At 46.5% G+C, this 14,700-nt stretch overlaps 1 protein-coding gene across 5 annotated transcripts in view; it reads right to left on the bottom strand.

Annotated features, from left to right (window-relative positions):
- Window positions 1–14,700, bottom strand: part of BIN1 (bridging integrator 1) — a 104,786-nt gene that overhangs the window by 22,833 nt on the left and 67,253 nt on the right. For all 5 annotated transcript variants that reach the window (XM_026078114.1, XM_026078115.1, XM_026078116.1 and 2 more), the window contains 4 exons: window positions 12,826–12,911; window positions 11,572–11,647; window positions 9,573–9,655; window positions 1,533–1,683 (listed from right to left, as the gene is read on the bottom strand). In XM_026078114.1, coding sequence (XP_025933899.1) covers window positions 1,533–1,683; window positions 9,573–9,655; window positions 11,572–11,647; window positions 12,826–12,911 — 396 coding nt within the window. The remainder of the gene's footprint in view (window positions 1–1,532; window positions 1,684–9,572; window positions 9,656–11,571; window positions 11,648–12,825; window positions 12,912–14,700) is intronic.

Raw genomic sequence — 14,700 nt, 5'->3', positions numbered from 1 at the left:
CTCCAGCCTCCATTCCTGTGGCCAGCAAGTCAGTAAGCAAGCACTTGCAGCCTGGCAAAAAACAAGGCTAATGTGTGCTATTTAAAGGAAAGAGAAGAAGCCAAACTCAGCAAGACAAGTCCACAGACAGGGTGAGTGAAGTCTTCAGTGAAAGGTTCAATAAATCCGTACAACTTCTTGCTCCAAATTTCTATCAAGATGTGGAGATGTCTGAAAAAACAGGAAGGCAGTCCCAGGAAGATATGAGTGTGCATACTATCCTCTCCCATACCCTATTCCAAAGGTCCTAGCCAGAGCTATGGGGAAGCTACTCCACACCGTGCAATGCTGAGCAGTGCAGAGACCCTAGAAAAGTCCTGGAAAGACACTGCCAGGCATCCACACATCTCACAAGGCTGTGAAAGACATTTTTGCCAATGTACAAGCATCCTTTTTTTTCCCCCCAGATCCTGGTAAAAATCAAAAATACAGCTGAGAGAAAATATCATGAGAGACTACCCAGAAAAAGGAAAGTGCCTACACCACAGGCCTGGATTTGGAATCACACTGCTATCTGTGACAACAAGAAGGAAGTTCTGGGTTGCATCCATGACTTTTTGGGAGTGCTAGGCCTTTTCTTACCAGTTTGGCCAGAACCCCTCACAGCTTTAATTCTTCCTGGAGACTCCTTCCTGGCGTCCCACTTACTGAAATGCAAGGATTGGCACCAGACATGAATTTKGCCTAGTTACTATTGTGCCCCTGCTTGTGTTTTCCCCTACTTGGGGAAATAGGGGAATGGGAAAAGGAAGCAAAAGTTTTATTTTCCTTAAATCCCAAAGTAAAACATGTAATGTGATGTGCTGAGTAGCAACAGCTACATTTTCTATATTAAACATGCCACTGGGTGTCTCCAGTGTAAGAAAAGGATTAACAAAGGTCACATAGAAGGTATGAGAACCCAGTAACGGACAATCTGCTTCCAGGTATTSACTTGATTTCTTCATAGCATAAGAACTGAATGACTTTATCTTTTACATGATATTTTATCTTGGGATTAAAGTATGATACTATATAAAACACAGTTGTTCTCCTTATCCATATCAATATTAAACTTTTTTTTTCATACCCTCCTGAATCAGGGAAGTTTTCAGGAAGAACCTGGACCACTGAATTACACAAGTTAATTCGAATGTAAAGAACAAATTTCCTAGCCTAGTATAACTTCATCCTCCCTAACTCCTCCTAGCCATCCTACTAGACGGCAAAATATATTATTACTGGGTCTCCCATGTCATATTCCAACCCCTACAGAGGAATTCAGAGACAGCTTAGTTCTTTCCTATATGATATAGAGAAGACCTAGGAGCAACTTGTATTCTCAGAAACATCATGCTTGCCCCCACTGATGGGGAACAACTGTCATCTCATATTCTCTGTGCTCAGTAGCAAGAGACGTCAAAACAAGCAAGGGATGGAGGTCTTTGACTCATGGAGCCTGTGCCATCAGTGGTCAAACTGCAGAGGTGTGGTCAATGTCAAGGGGACACTACCTGAGATGGTGACTTTGGGATGCTTGCCCCAGGTGCTTCCAAAGAGGACGGCTCCAGCTCATGGTTGACAGTCTTGGTCTCAGGGCTGGTGATGGGGGATCCATCTGGCGGAGGTGAGGGGCTTTTATTTGCTTTCCCTGGGGTGCTATCACTGAAGGGAAGAGAGAGAAAAAAAGTTTGAGACAGGCCTCAACTGAGGAGTTGTGCTAACCAGCACAGATCAGTAGCCTCTGTTATCTCTTTGCTTCACTGCCCAGATGCGTGATCRAGAAAACTGACGCCTCTATAAGCTTCTGAGAAGCGTCTTTGCTGAGTCACTTGCAGCCCAACACCCTGCAGCAGGATTACTGCGCAGCAGGCTAAGCCACTAAATTCCAACTGCATGGATACACCTTGCCTCAGATACAGAARATAACCCAGGCCATCCTTAATTCTGGTAGATCCTAACTTAAGTGCCTGATGTTACATGATGGACTTTTAATACTGGGAAAGCAGAGGGGGAAAGGAATTTTGCACAGCTCATTTATTTTTAAAAAATGTACAGCCAAAGATGTCTTTGTGAGGTGCTGCACTGCCACCCACATGGGTTGTGATCAATAGATAAACCATGCAGAGCTAACACATTAATAGTAGAACATCATATTCCTCTAGACAGTAGAAACTAAAAGAGAGTTCTCTAGTAYGGAAAAGCTCCTCAGCCTGTTTTTCCCAGTGATGAACCCCTTCTGCTCCTGCCTTCCCAATTGGTCATTCTCCCAGGACTGTTTCTGACACATAGTCAGAAGGTTTTTTCAGGGAATTAAGATGTAAGGAGCACGTGCCAATGGCATTTGTTGGTTCATAACTTGGCCAGATTTGGACAGATTTTTCACAGGAACGGCAAGAGGCATACGCCTTGCCGTAAGRGCATGCTCCAGCCAAATGTCGAGCCTGTTTCAAAGTACAGCAACATTAGAGATTTAATAAAAAGCTGGTTACCAGAGAATTTCAAAAGGGATAAAAGTAAAGCCATTTTCTGGCCTTATTCTCAGGAATAGCTGATTCATTTTGGGTGAAATTCAGCTCCCCAAAAAGCAACTAATGAACTTATCTCAAGTCATGCAGTGCACAGACACTGGCAGGGGATACTTTAGCACAAGTGGTTACAGTTTGGCAAAACTATACACAGCTGAAAATGGAATATTACAGAATATTGCAAAAGGACTGGGCAACCTCAACTACCGGGAGTGATGTTTGCCTCCACTCATAAAGATGAAGCTGCAGCTCTTGCAAGGTTAAAGGCCTTGGGATCAGGCTGAAAGAAACAGAACCTTTCTACAACTTGAGACAATAAATCCTGGCATGGAGCCAGACTGGAGCACTGTAGACCTGACTGTGAGGAGACACCACAAAGATTACCTCTTCACCGTGTCCCAAGAGAGCTCAGAGCTCCCAAGATGTACATCCATTCACACTAGGATGCCTGAAGTCTGGCAGTCATTGGCTAACATGCATGAAGGCCTCATTCCTAAACACTCATGAGTAGGGGGCAGCAAGAGGAGAAAGGGACAGCAAGAAAATTCAACAAACCTCCCCTTCCAAGCAAGCGTCTTCCCCTGCTTGGCACTGCAGTCTTCAAGCTTCCCTGTGCCCTCTTCATTCACTTCTTCCTTACCCATTTCCCCCCCATATACACACACCACACACATTCCCCCACAAAGCACTTGCTCTCATGTCCACATGCAGGTCAGATGTTCCTGATGATGCTGATGCCAGCAGCACACCAACACGATGCAGCAAACCCAAAGACATTCTATGCCAGCAGCTCTCATCCAGGGGACATACGGGCTGAGGAGAGAAGGGGCAATGAAGGGGGAAAAGGGAAGAGGAGTGACGAACTTGAATGCCAACCCCCATAGCTCTTCAGTGTGACTGGATATGCCTGCGGTGTCCTTCCTCACAGATCCCAGAAATCACTTCAACACGATGGGTTGTGTGAAGGGTTCTGGGACAATGCCAGGGTTGTGCTACAGATTAAAAGAAGTAATGGTCAGAGGGTGAAGGTAGGGAAATCCTGCTCTAAATGAGAGTCACCATGAAACAGCAGGCTCCATACAACTCATTTGCAGCACACAAGCCCAGAAATGATTTCAGGAGAAGCATGTCTTGCTACCATTCCCACGGCAACATCATTATAGCATTGTCTGAGGCTGAAGCAATGAACTTGCCGAGCCCAGGCTCATAGAAGACGCAGGTCTGAATCCCACTGCACCACCTTTTGGATTCTCAGAGTGAGACCCACAACAGCACCCTGCCCTGATGAGGGTTGCTGCAAAAGGATCCAAAGGATGGAGATGGATCATCTGGGACTGCCTATGACAGAAAAACAATCAGGGCAGGGAGATGCCTCAAGGTAGGAGGTAAGTGCATGTGCAAGGATTCAAATGTGGGAAAAGCCAATGCATTAACCTAGGAAAAACCCAGGATGGGATGAGGAAGATTTTCATCAAGCTAACTATTTTGTTTGGACAGATGGGAAAAAAATGTCCCTTGGTGCTGGAACCAGGAAAAAAAAAATACATATCACTCTCCCTAGAATAGAAAGCACTTTGGGGGAGATGGGGAACACAGTGACCTACAGCTGGCTTGCCAGGACTTCTCAAATGCTCAAACAACACTGGGAGGATTAGCTATCAACTGGTCAGGCTGGCCAAACAACACAAAGGTAGACTTCTCCACCTACCATTTCTTCAGGTGAGGGAGGAGTTCACACTCATTTCCATAAAAACAGCTTTTAGGTGACTGTTATTTCTGGTGCTTGGCAGTGACGTTACTTGGAGGTATAACGGTGAAAGGCTCCCACATGAGAGGCAGCCCAGTTTCTTTCACTCATCCTACAAGGGCTGAGAGGGCCCCACGCTAAAGCCCTCATTAAGTCACTGCTATTTACAGCTTGTTTGATGTGTTGGCTGATCCCCCTAGGAAAATGCCAGTGCTAATTTTGACTGAGCCTTTTGCAGCCCCCCGAGTGGCACCTTCATTCCTGCACTTGCTGCTTTGCACACACTTAGCTAGTCAGACCAGCACCAACTGAGCCTGTCACTAGGAACCTGTGGGCTTCACAGTTCCCAGGGGAACACACACTGCCCCACGCAGTGCAAAACTCTGTCTCCAAACTGATTACCTCCTCCGGGACACACAGGGAAAGCAGGAATGTGGGACTGTCCCCTCACAGACTGAACACGAGTAAAAGGAAAGCCAAAACAAGATGACTGCTCTATTTTTTCCCTTCCCATGACTGACTGGCAAGCATTGCCAAATCCAGGAATATCAGGCAGGGAAGGGAGAGAGGTGTCACCTTTCATCTACAAATCAAGAGCTAGGAATAGAGTCTAATGCAGTTAGTTACTACTGTTGAAGGAAAAGCCAAAATCCCACAGTCTCTTTTAGTGTTGAGTTTCCAGACCCCTCCTCGGCCTGCTTCATCTGTTCTGGAAGATCAGACTAACATCTGCAGAAGGGGTTCCCATGTGCTTGTAACAATCCTGCTTTAGAGGATGGAACCTACTTTCCAACATGGTAAAAACAGACTAGTCACCTCCTGCCAAGTTAAAAAGAAGAAGGGGGGGAGGGCGGAGGGAAAGGTTGGCATCTCAGCTAGAGGCTCAGACAGGACCTTTTAGCCAGAAGTAATTTATTTTTTAGCACCAAAGTGGACTGAGCACTGAATAATTATAAATAAATAAATAAAATAGCACCTACACACCCAGATGTACAGTGGCACAAACATACATTCATGCTGCAGATCAAACAGTGACCAAGACCCAGAGCACCTTCCTTCCCTGTGCCAGGAGCTGCACATTTCCCTGTCACCCTAGCAGCTGCTCTGCCAGCAGGGATCCCAGCACAGCCCAGGTCAGATATCTTTACTCCTGGGCCAGTCAGACTTTCTCTGGGCAAAGCGAGAGCAAGTTGTGGTTAGAGCTTATCCAGATGGGATTTACTAGCTCTCCCTCTGCTGTAGCCTCTGCCTGGGCTAGCAACAATGACTGGAAATGCTGCACCTCCGTGCCTGGTCTCATCTGACCAAATTGAGAGACAGACATCCAGAGAGGTATTTGTGTGAACAGTCATTTTCCTATAGTAGAAGACTTCAGAGTGTTAACAACACATGACATTCATTCACTGCTTTCTATTTTAGGATATAATCAAGTTTTGCCTACCAGCTTCCCTGTAAAATTATCATTCTCTTCCATCCAATCCCCCATTTTACAAAGGATGCACAGTAGAGACAAAAAGAAGGGTTGTGTGACTTGCACCAGTGAATGGGAAGCTGGGACAAGAAAGCAAGGATTCCAGTTCACCAGCGCTTGTTTTCATCACTAGGCAGGACATCACCTTGAGAATTATAATGATTTTTTTCTTCCTGTGAGGACCTCATGGAAGGAATATCAACACCAAGATGAAGGAAACCAAGAAACAGGGGAAGCTGCTATACAATTATGCAGCAATTCCCACTTTGCTCCAGAGCATGTACTTGTCAGAGTCCTTGGCCTTGACTATTGTAACTCTAGGCATTGGAGCTATCCAGTAAATCAATGCCATCACTGTCTTGAAAGGCAAGATGCTGATACTTCACTTTACACTAGACAAAAGGTTTTCCCTTTCCTTTGGCTCTACATAATTTTTAAATGGATGGAGGAAGACTGTGGGGATCCCCAAGAATGGAGCAAGTAAGGAGCAAAGCTGCAAGTGTCTTTCTCCCAGCTCATAATCCCCCCAGCACAACAGGTAGCTAGGACAGGACCTTTTCAGTAAGAAAGGCCTGCCCACTGGTCCTCGCTGGCCAGGCAGGGAATGAGAACAGAGCATTTCAGACTGTTCAGACAAACGGGCAGACCCCACTAGGTAAAATAAGATCTTGTTAATACCAAAGCTGCCCCCAATCCCCATGGAAAAAACACTACCACACTTTTAGTCACACAGAAACAGCTGAACAGACACAATGTCCGTGCTTTCAGACTGCCTTCTTGGATAGGAAAGGGAGCAAGGATTTGAACCAGGCACACAAGCAGTTAATGGGATTATCCAGATACAGAGAGATCTCAGCAGGACCCAACAGGCCATGAACACATTGTATCATGCAACAGACCCCTCTCCCATCACAGAGTTAACACGTGCCAGGCTGTTAGAATCCAGCAACAGCCCCTCCAGTTTTAGAAACTAAATCAAACACATATCGAAATGCTGCTCTTCGTACCGGTACCTGCTCATCTTTTTCCTCAGCCTGGCGAACAGTTTAGTTTTCTTTCTGTTGAAGATGGCACGCAAATCATTTCCGTTACAGGATGGCACAGTCAAACCAGGGAGGAAAAGTTAAGCTTCCAAGCACCCATTCACTTGGTGCCACAAAACTCCCTGTTATTGAGATGACAAGCTCTCCTCTCTCACATACATGTGTGCACACATGCACGCACACACACACACAAACACACATTTCCTTGTGGTTTGTAGACACTTTTGTCCTGGTTTGGAGAGGGTGGGAAAAAGTTCTTTGTGCCTGTCAAAGATTTGCATATATATGAGCAAATTAAAGAGCTTTCCCTGCTCTTTGGAACATGGGGCCAGGATGCATATGGACAAGCAGCAAAAGGTAGCTGTGTAGACCATCAGGGAACTGTAAATGTCCTTTTTCACAGATAATCAGTTCCCCACTCTCCCCTGTATATAACTAGTATATAGGGAACAAGCCCCCTTCATTTATGCTCTCTGTGTACACAGTCCTAAACATGGAACCAAACCAAGAGTTTTTCTAGTATGTCTTTCCAATTTTGTCTGATCATATTATAATGTTACAGATCTCCTAGGTCTTCCAGACATCTGACAGCCCTGAATGTTCAAAGACTTTCAAAAACATATCTCAGATACATGTCTGAGGTCCCTAGAAACACAGCAGCTAGTTTGTGCTACTGTACTATGTAGCCAGGCTGATTTCGTCAGCCACAGTAAGGTTTCTGTAGTAAGGATGCTGTGGTCATGTAAAAGGATAAATGCCTCTCTTCTCACACTTCCTAATTCATTTCCTGTTATTGTATCCATCCCCAAACCCCTTCCCAGTAGAGAAGAGTTAGGGAAGCATCTGCTCTTAATGCATGCCACAATGGGCCATCAGAACAGTAATGGGTATTTCCTCCTGCATGGTGCTGCTCCAGCCCTACAAACAGCCTTAAAACATCACCACAATGGGGGGCCAGATGTGGTGGATGACAGAAGTGCCTCACTACATTTCCTGGTCTGCCTAAAACATCTACTGTCCTAGCAAATGTTTGATACATACTCCTAAAAGCCTCTGCTCCACTGTGCTCAGGGGAACAGAGCTGCTTTAGGGCGAGTCTGACATCTCAGCTGAGGCCTGAGCAGGGGACGAAGTGATGAAGCAGCAGCAGCTGAATTGCTACTTGCCCAGGCTCCTCTCTGTGTGCTCATTTTTGTTTTTATGGCCATGTGGCCTCCCAGGCAGCCAAAGAGAGCAGAGCTGCAGCTGAGACACCCATTATATCCCCAGGTGAAGCTAGCAGTTTGTGTGGGCAGGAATTGTGACAACAGGTAATTTATTTTCTTGGAAGCTCTTTCAGGCCAGAAACTTCATGCCACAACAATAATAAACATGTCTTGGCCAAGCTGTCACTACAGCCTGCAATCACTTCCTTGAGGAAGGAAGGAGGAGGAAGCAGCTGGACAAAGCAATGGCTACAACCTTCACCCTTCCCGTTACCTCATCCTTTTCTGGTGGATGCTGCTATCGGAGACAAGGTGGCACACGGCAGTAAAAGGCTGTGCACTATGGCCCCCTCGCAAGTCTTCAAGTCTTTGGGCTGTGATGACTAACAGGCACCTTGTGCTAATTTTGGAAAAGGGTATTATTTTCACAAGAAGCATTTCTACTAACATCTTGGAAATCTGATGTTAGCAATCCAAAATTCAGGGGCCAAATTTCACTTGAGCGTCCTCTTTTAAAGTCAGCCAACACCACACTGGAACAAGACACGCAAGTCATCTATGCACGACTGTAACAGGGTTAAACAGGGAGGTGAGACAAGGGAGCACAGAGGTCTCAACAGCTGATCTAGCCTTTCCAAATCAATGCGCTGAAACTGTAGCTTGCCCTTACTTCATGCTGACTTCACCTCCCCCCTCCATCAATATATCAATTGAGGACGTGGGCTGCGTTCCTGCTCACCCGGCATGTGGGATTAGCGGCAGCTGGAAGCCAGAGCACCGCATTGTTTCATCACTCACGCATTTGGACGGGAGCCAGACGCTGCCTCATCCAGTGCCTGACCTCTCCCTCCCTTCTCAGTGTGAGAGAATGTGCAGATCTGCAGTTAACCAAAAAGGATGTGACCTAACCAAGGAAAGGAAACTAAAGGCCTGGAGGACACTCATTCCTTGCACTCGGGCAGATCAGAGGTGTTCTGAGATTAGAAAGCCTCGTATTAGTGAGGCTGCACAACACACATGGAGGCAACACATCCCATTTCAATACACAGGGGAGCATAAGACTTTGGCAAACAGGAGGCTCCAAGTTTGGAGGGCCAAAGAGGAGGCTGGGGAAACAAATAGGATCTTGACTCTTTAGAGATCACAAGTTGCAGGTGTGTGGAGGAAGCTCTGAAGGAAAGAATGGGGTGAGTGCAGGGCAACTGGACCAAGAAAGGGCTGCACAGAATTACAGTGTTGGTGCACGGAATTCAACTTTAAAAACAGCAGTGGCAAGAGTTAGTTGCCTAAACATTGGTATGTAGTGAAAGTTTAGGCCTCCAGCTGCTATTACAGAAAGGGAAGTAGTCTTGTGTTGTCTCTGCCAGCCCCAGGTGCAACCTTGGACATGCCTTAGGGAGTCTCAGAATGGCACCGGCTGACTATATGCAGGCAATCAAATAGCTTCCCAAATGACAACATGGTGGTTTCAATGCACCTAGAAGAGACCTCCCTGTACCACAGCCTCAGCCTGTCCCTCCTCCCCTGCCAAGGAAAGATACTGCTCCCACAGTTACTGACCTGGGCTGTGCTTTAATAGGGAAGGCATTGCTTGAGTACTGCTTATCTAGGCCCAGCAGGACATCATGGAGGTTTTGGTTCAACTGCAAAATGCAAAAACAAGAGAGAAAAAGATTGAGAAAAGAGCTCCAAGTGCCAAAAGAAACCCTGAGCTGGCCTGCACAGGCTGGCCAAACACAGACTTGTGCCCAAACACGTGCACACACTCAGCTATCCCAAGAGAGGACAGCCCCCATCCATTTCCACTCTTCCTTTGGGGGGGGAAAAAAAAATGCTACTGCACTCAAATAGTTAAGAGTTGCTGGCATTTCTTGGGAATGCTCTCATTTATGAGCCATCCTCTTTGACTTTCTATCACCTGCCCCCCACCAGATACCATTGCAAAGCAGGCAGAGCATTTTCCTGATGGTCTACATGCTGGAATTGAAGCTTGACTCTGGATTTGTAGCCAAAGCTGCTCCTCAGACCTGCTCATAAAGCTGGGATATGGCCATTTGGACTGTGGAACTAAAGGCAGCTGCAGTTTCAGTCATCAGCAAGCCTTGACTCCATGGGCTGCCTGGGCTATCTAGGTATGGGCAGAATCTGGATCTCTTTGCAGAAATGCAAGATTAGGGATTAAACTCTCGCTGGCACCAAAGGTTGGAACATTCACTCCAGATACTCCTATTCTGAAACAGCCGCGTCACCAACAAGATGAGATGCCAGATTTATCACTGGTAGGAGGAGGGATCCAATGTAGTCACTGTCAGAGGCATCCTGCTGGCAACACCAGCAGTTAACTGGATGCTGCAGCAGTAATAAGAAACAGATGGTTCTTATGGAACAAAGCAAAAGCCCTGCTCTTATACAAAAACCCTAGAGAAATAAAAATCCAAGACACACACAAGCAGAGAATTCCTGTCTAACAGACACCTTTCCTAATTTTTGGTAAATATAAGTTAACAGCAAAAAAATGATAATTATAATAATCCTCCCCGCCCTTAACAATCAGTTTGTCCCTCAGCGGAGAAGAGCAGGCTATTAATTGGAAAGGTCCCCATGAAATGTCAGCAAGGCTCAAAATTGATGCATTACACCAAGGCAGCAGACCCCTGACTGTTGGGAATTAAATGACTATAATGTTGCTCTTTGCTTAACAGCTGTCTTGTTGCCAGGGGGCGGAGAATGAAGGAGTTTTCCAGCTTGGTTCCCAGCTGCCCATCAAGACTGGTGCACCATATACAGAGGACACGTAATTCTTAGGGGCAGTGTACAGACCTAAGGGACTCACACTTCTCTGACTTTTAAGCAAAATGACGACAAGAAAACACTTGTAAATTAAAGCTATAATGAGGGGTTTTCCCACAGACTAGTGCTGAGATCTCTGTTGGGTGCTGGCATCCAGCACCAGAATCCAGCCTACTACCAGATAAAAACACTGCTTATTGCTGTGATTCCCAACCCATGGCCAACTGGTAGCCCATGTAAAGGCCATATTAAGCACTTAAAACTTTCTTTTGGGTCACAGGGTAGGAAAGAAGCCAAAGCAGTAAGTTACTACTGGCAAGTGCCTTCATGGGGGTCAAAGCAAGGCCCATCTCAATCTGTCAGTTGTAGACTGGCATATTTGTTCCCTGCTGTTCTTGTCCCCCAGAGCTAGATAAGGGCTCATAGCAACCTACTGACAGGCAAAGCTAGCAAACAGATGTCAGGCATCTCTGATGATGGCCTGAACTGACATCTCCCCCTGTGGATCTAACAAGGTCCTGTACCCAAATGAGCCCTGCCAGGTGACACAAACTCCCCACTGCAGCATGACCTTCTGGTCTGTTCCCTGTGCTCCATTCCTTTACACTACCATCTTAGACCACTTTGCTCCCACATGGTTCAGAAAGAATGAAGGTTAACATTTTGCTCTGATGTGGGGAAAATGTTCTGTTTTCTCTAGCCGTATTGGTTAGTTTGGTGATCAGTTTTTATTAACAGTGAGGGCTAGCAGGATGGGCAGTTGCTGTACCTTGCTCATTTCTTTATGGAAGTTCTCTTCTAGGCCCGCTATACTCTGGAATGTGTTGACGTAGAAACCAACACGACTGCCAAATGAAAAACAAGAAAAAAGAATGCAATGAACACAGTGCTCTCCCAAGAGCTTTCAATTCTGCCTCTTCTGTTACCTCCCACCCACCATTCCCATTTGAACTCAACTCTGTCAGGTCTGATGCATGCTGGAATGGAAGGGTGGCAGAGAAGGGTGGAGGGGGTGATGCAGCAAAGGCCAGGTATGGGGCAAACATTTCCTAGCTGAGGGCAGGTATGGCAGAATCTGACTTTCTGCTGGCAAAAGGAAAAGGGAGGTGCAAAGAAAAAGACAGAAAAAAAAAAGATACAGAGAGTGTGTGTGTGGGGGGAGGGTGATGGAAAGGAAAAGGATGGAGGCTGTGATGCAGATGGGGTGTGGGGAGAGCCAGGGGAAATTTGGGTGGCGGGGAGGGACAGGAGGGCAGAAATTAATTCACTCCTCAGCACCAGGGAAAAGCACATAAGTGTGAACTGTTTGCTTCAAGGGCAGAAGAGTGAGAGAGCATAGGATAGGCACAGAGACTAACAGGAAAGCAAAATGGTTGGCTGGATAATCATAACTTATGAACCACCTGCAGCATCCTTAAAAACCCAGCAGCCGCCTGCCTGCCTCCCTCCTTCCTCTAGCCAGTCTGCCAGCTGCCAACAGAGAGAGCACAGTACTCAGCCAGAGGAGCCATGGCAGGAGGGAGGCTCTCTCCAAGGCCAGCAGCATCACCATTCTGCACATGTAACCACCCAGATGCCCACATCCCTCCCAACTCCTGCAGCAGCATCCTCAGCCAGGCCTACACACTGGTCTTTTGTGTGCAGAGGCATAACCCAGGTTGAGAAAAAAAGGAGCAAGGGCAGAAATCAGCACTTGGCTTTCAAGCCCTCCTGCCTGTCTGCTCTCTGATCTGCTGTCTACAGTAGAAGCTGGGTCAATGCCTAGCAGAGCTGGCAGAGTTTCTGGGAAGAGTGGGGTACAAAGGGAGTAATCAGACCAAGCACAGAAACACAGCTTCTGCTTGTAGTAAAACTATGAATTACARAATTAGAAAGCCCAGGGTCAACCTGAGTCAGGGGACAGGCTCTGAGATGATCCAGAAAACAAGAGCAGAAACCCAACCCAGGGAAATGGGTACAGTGATACAAGAACTTAGGTCTTCACCTCATCAAATCAGCCTTTGGGCAAACCTCCAGCACTTACCTATTCCACAGAGAAGGCAGCTCCTCCTGCAGATCAACGTTCATCTCTTCGAACACCTTCTGAGCCTTTACTAACTCTTCTTCAGCCTTAACAGACATGGGAGTGTGTCAGTTCCAGCACAGACAAGTACTCTGCATGGCTGAGGCAACTGTGACTCGTTTCACTTCCTTGAGAGACCAGGCAAAATTCTAGCATGGGATAATCCCAATCCCAAATAAGTCTCCTAAGAACCTAAGAGGGCTACACCACAAGTGACCTGATACCCCTCCAGCTTGCATGTGYTACCCTCAAGGTTCCTCTAAATGGATTTCCCTGTTTGGCTACTCAGAAGGGAATTCAGACATCCATTCTCCAGTGCACTGTAAGTTCCCCTGGCTCCAAAGACTGAATAGGGCTAGTCACCTACCTCAGCCTTCAGCTTGAGTACAGATGAAGATATAGTGGCCCCTGCCCCTTGCTAAGGTCTCRAAAGAGGTGAAACCCATCCCAAATGGCACTGAAGAAGAGTTCCTTGTGGGGACCTGCTCTGCTCAGGCAAGGTCATGCCAAAGCACTCTCTTCTCTGAGGAAGGGAGCAGGTCTGTACCCTTGGCTCATACAGCTCTCCTGCAAAGCAGTGCAGAAGCAAGGAAGGATGTGGAAAGCATGAAATGTCCCAACAGGAGGCCAGGCTGAAGTGCTTGAGCAGCAAGATTAGGTTTTAGCAGCCTCACACACTCTCCAGAGACACTGGTAAGGACCTAATATAAGGGCAATCCCTGGCTGGCCGTAGGCTACCAATACAGAGAGGAAATATGCCTCATACAGGACCACTTTTTCCCCAAACAAGAGTTTAAATTTGATTCACTGACTCCCACACTGACGCATGAATTCTGACACACTTCAGAAGCAAAGGATGATCCTGGTTTCTACTGCTGACAGCAAGCACCAGCAACAAGCACGTTCCCCTTCCCACATTTGTCCTGGATGGTCTCTTCCTCTTTTGAATGCCCTGGCTTAAAATCCAGAGCTTCCTAAATAAAATGTCTCCATTTACTAATTAGCAACAGCACAGCATTCTTCCACAGCCCAGCACAGTGGGATGCAGGACAGTGAATCCCCATGTGAGCAACTCAGCAACACATCTGAACAGGAAGGTCAGCACGAGCGCCTACTTGTATGTGCGACAACAGCAGGAATGTGACAATGTCACAGGACTCTTCGAAGAGCCAGCAAGCCACTGCGTTCTCAGGGGAAACCTGATCTCTCTGCATGCCTGCACTCACAGGAAACTTAGCTTCTTGCCCCTTCTACAAAATGAGATTTTGTCTTCTTTATGCCAGCCTCATTAAAGAAATGCAGCTTAGCACTGTTTAATGAAAGGCATATACAAAGACAGGATTGATGGGAGAAAGGACTTAAAATATATTGTGCAATTTAGAGTCCTGTTCCTCACAGTGTTGTGTAGGATCCTTACACTCTCCATCTCTCCTGACTTTTACAAACAAGGAACAGAAGCTCCTACTTTCTAACTAGCTCCACCTTTCAGAGGGTCACCCATCACTGCCAAAAGCAGAACTAAGACTCTTTGAGCTCAAGATTGGAGGAGATTGTGATGATCCCAGAAGAAGATACCACAACTTGCAGGTATCCAAAAATTAAGCTGACCCAGTGAGAAACAGGCAGGGGAAGAACAGATCAGGATGTTTCCACCCCAAACCTCCTGTATTTGGCTGCTATATTCACTGAAAAACCCAACATTTATAGGTTTGCACAAAACAAACAAAAATCCCATTTAGCAGAATAAATAGTTTATGCTGAATCASAGAGAATGATCACAAAGACTCATTCTGCCTTAAACTGTCTCCAAGAATGTTTCTAATGCAACCATTTTAA

Source organism: Apteryx rowi, unplaced genomic scaffold (genome assembly GCF_003343035.1).
Source record: "Apteryx rowi isolate R43461 unplaced genomic scaffold, aptRow1 scaffold_47, whole genome shotgun sequence".
Classification (NCBI taxonomy): domain Eukaryota; kingdom Metazoa; phylum Chordata; class Aves; order Apterygiformes; family Apterygidae; genus Apteryx; species Apteryx rowi.
Note: the sequence above shows the minus strand (reverse complement) of the source record. Positions and strands in the feature narration are given on the sequence as shown.